At 44.5% G+C, this 1,925-nt stretch overlaps 1 protein-coding gene across 1 annotated transcript; it reads left to right on the forward strand.

Annotated features, from left to right (window-relative positions):
- The first annotated feature begins 757 nt into the window (after nt 1-757).
- On the forward strand, nt 758-1,183 carry LOC145958504 (uncharacterized). The gene is made up of 2 exons (XM_083075996.1): nt 758-943; nt 1,010-1,183. The coding sequence occupies exons 1-2, from the start codon at nt 758-760 to the stop codon at nt 1,181-1,183; spliced, it is 360 nt and encodes a 119-aa protein (XP_082932122.1).
- Nucleotides 1,184-1,925: the final 742 nt, after the last annotated feature.

Below are 1,925 nucleotides of genomic sequence, written 5' to 3' on the forward strand. Positions count from 1 at the left end.
CTTTGATGTGTACTGCAATGCTTATCACCAGGGTCTGGGTGTGTGCTGATGTAGAACAGGAAAGTGGTGGCATATGCTTCAAGGCAACTGAGAAACCATGAGAGGAATTATCCTACTCATGACTTGGAGTTGGCAGTAGTGGTGTTTGCTCTGAAGATATGGAGACATTATCTTATGGTGCTCGGTTCAGTGTCTTTAGTGATCACAAAACTTGTTTGATCAGAAGGAGCTGAACATGAGGCAGAGGCGGTGGATGGAGTTTCTGAAGGATTATGATTTCCAATTGATGTATCATCCTGGTAAGGCCAATGTTGTGGGGCGGACGCGCTGAGTAGGAAATCCATTCACATGTTTAGTATGATGGTGAGAGAGCTGGAGCTGGAAGAGGAGTTCAGAGATCTGAACCTCTATGTGGAGTTAGCTCAGGATCACATTAGTTGTGGGATGATTACTATAACTAGTGAGTTCTTGAGGCAGGTTAAACAGAAGCAGTTGCAGGATGCTGAGCTGGTAAAACTTCTTGGTTTGCTGGGAACTGAGAAGGCTGTTGATTTTAAGCTGGGAGGAGGTCCTACCACTGGTTGAGTTCACGTATAATAATAGCTTTCATGCTAGTAACGGGTTGGGGCCGTTTGAAGCCTTGTATGGCAGAAGATGTATGACTCCTCTATGCTGGTATCAAGATAGTGAATCAGTGGTTGTGGGACCTGAGCTGATCCTACAGGCTACTGAGAAGGTGAAGATGATTTAGGAGAGGATGAAGATTTCTCATAATAGGCAAAAATCTTATGCTGATAAAAGGCGTAAGCCTTTGAAGTTTACTGAAGAGGAACATGTGTTTCTGAAAGCGACCCCGACTTCTGGTGTGGGTAGAGCATTGAGGGCAAAGAAGTTGACACCGGGGTTGGTTGGTCCTTATCAGATCATACAGCGTGTGGGTCCGGTTGCTTATCGGTTGGCTTTACCACCGTCTCTTTCAAACCTACACGATGTATTTCATGTGTCCCAGCTGAGGAAGTATGTTCATGACCCTGGTCATGTGGTGGACCTGGATGATGTGCGGGTGAAGGAGAATTTGACGTTTGAGAAGTTGCCAGTAGCTGTGTTCAATCATAAATTGAAGGAGTTGAGGGGGCAAGTTCATTGCTCTAGTAAAGGTGTTGTGGGATGCAGCTACTGGTGAGGCCACTTAAGATGTGCAGCAGCAGTGCAGGGAGCGGTATCCGTTTCTTTTCCCAAAGTAAGTCTGTTTTCGGGTACGAAAACACTTGTTGTTGGGGAGGTTGTGAGACCCCGTACTATCCTTCCTTCTCTTCCTCACTCACTCAAGACTTTCTTTTCTCTCATTCTCTACTCACTCCCTGGTTTCCTTTTCTTGCTGACTCAAGGTGGTGATGAGGAGTAGTTTTGGATGGCTAGCTGTGTGTTCGGAGCCGTCTTTCCCCTCTTTCAGTTGTTCAAGCTCTTTCCATCTTTTTCTCCGTTCTTCGTGGTCCCGAAGCTTGGATTTTTCGCATCGAGGTAAGGGAAGCTAGTTTTTTTCGCTGCGATTGGCTGTGATTGAGTCCAGAACTCGTTTGTTGGTTAATGATTGCTGAATTTCGAGTTGAGATTGTTGAAAAGTGGGGTTTTTGGGGTTCTCGAAGTTGGATAAATTTTGGGGTTTTTGGTGATTTTATGATTGCATGTTGAAAATGGATCGTTTTTATTGATGTTTGATGAAAGAGGAAGCTTTTGGATGGTTTGCATGTTGGATTGCTGGTGATTTTATGATTGCATGTTGTACAGTTGTGTTGTGTTGTAAGTTGATATGTTGAGTTGTATCAGTTGTACATTGTTGTAAGTTGATATGTGTTGTACTGTGTGTTGATTTTGGATGTTGTAGGCCGAAAGGCTGAGGTGTTGTAGGCCGAAAGGCTGAGTTG

This window comes from Cajanus cajan, chromosome 6 (genome assembly GCF_000230855.2).
Source record: "Cajanus cajan strain Asha chromosome 6, NIPB_CcT2T_4, whole genome shotgun sequence".
Lineage (NCBI taxonomy): Eukaryota > Viridiplantae > Streptophyta > Magnoliopsida > Fabales > Fabaceae > Cajanus > Cajanus cajan.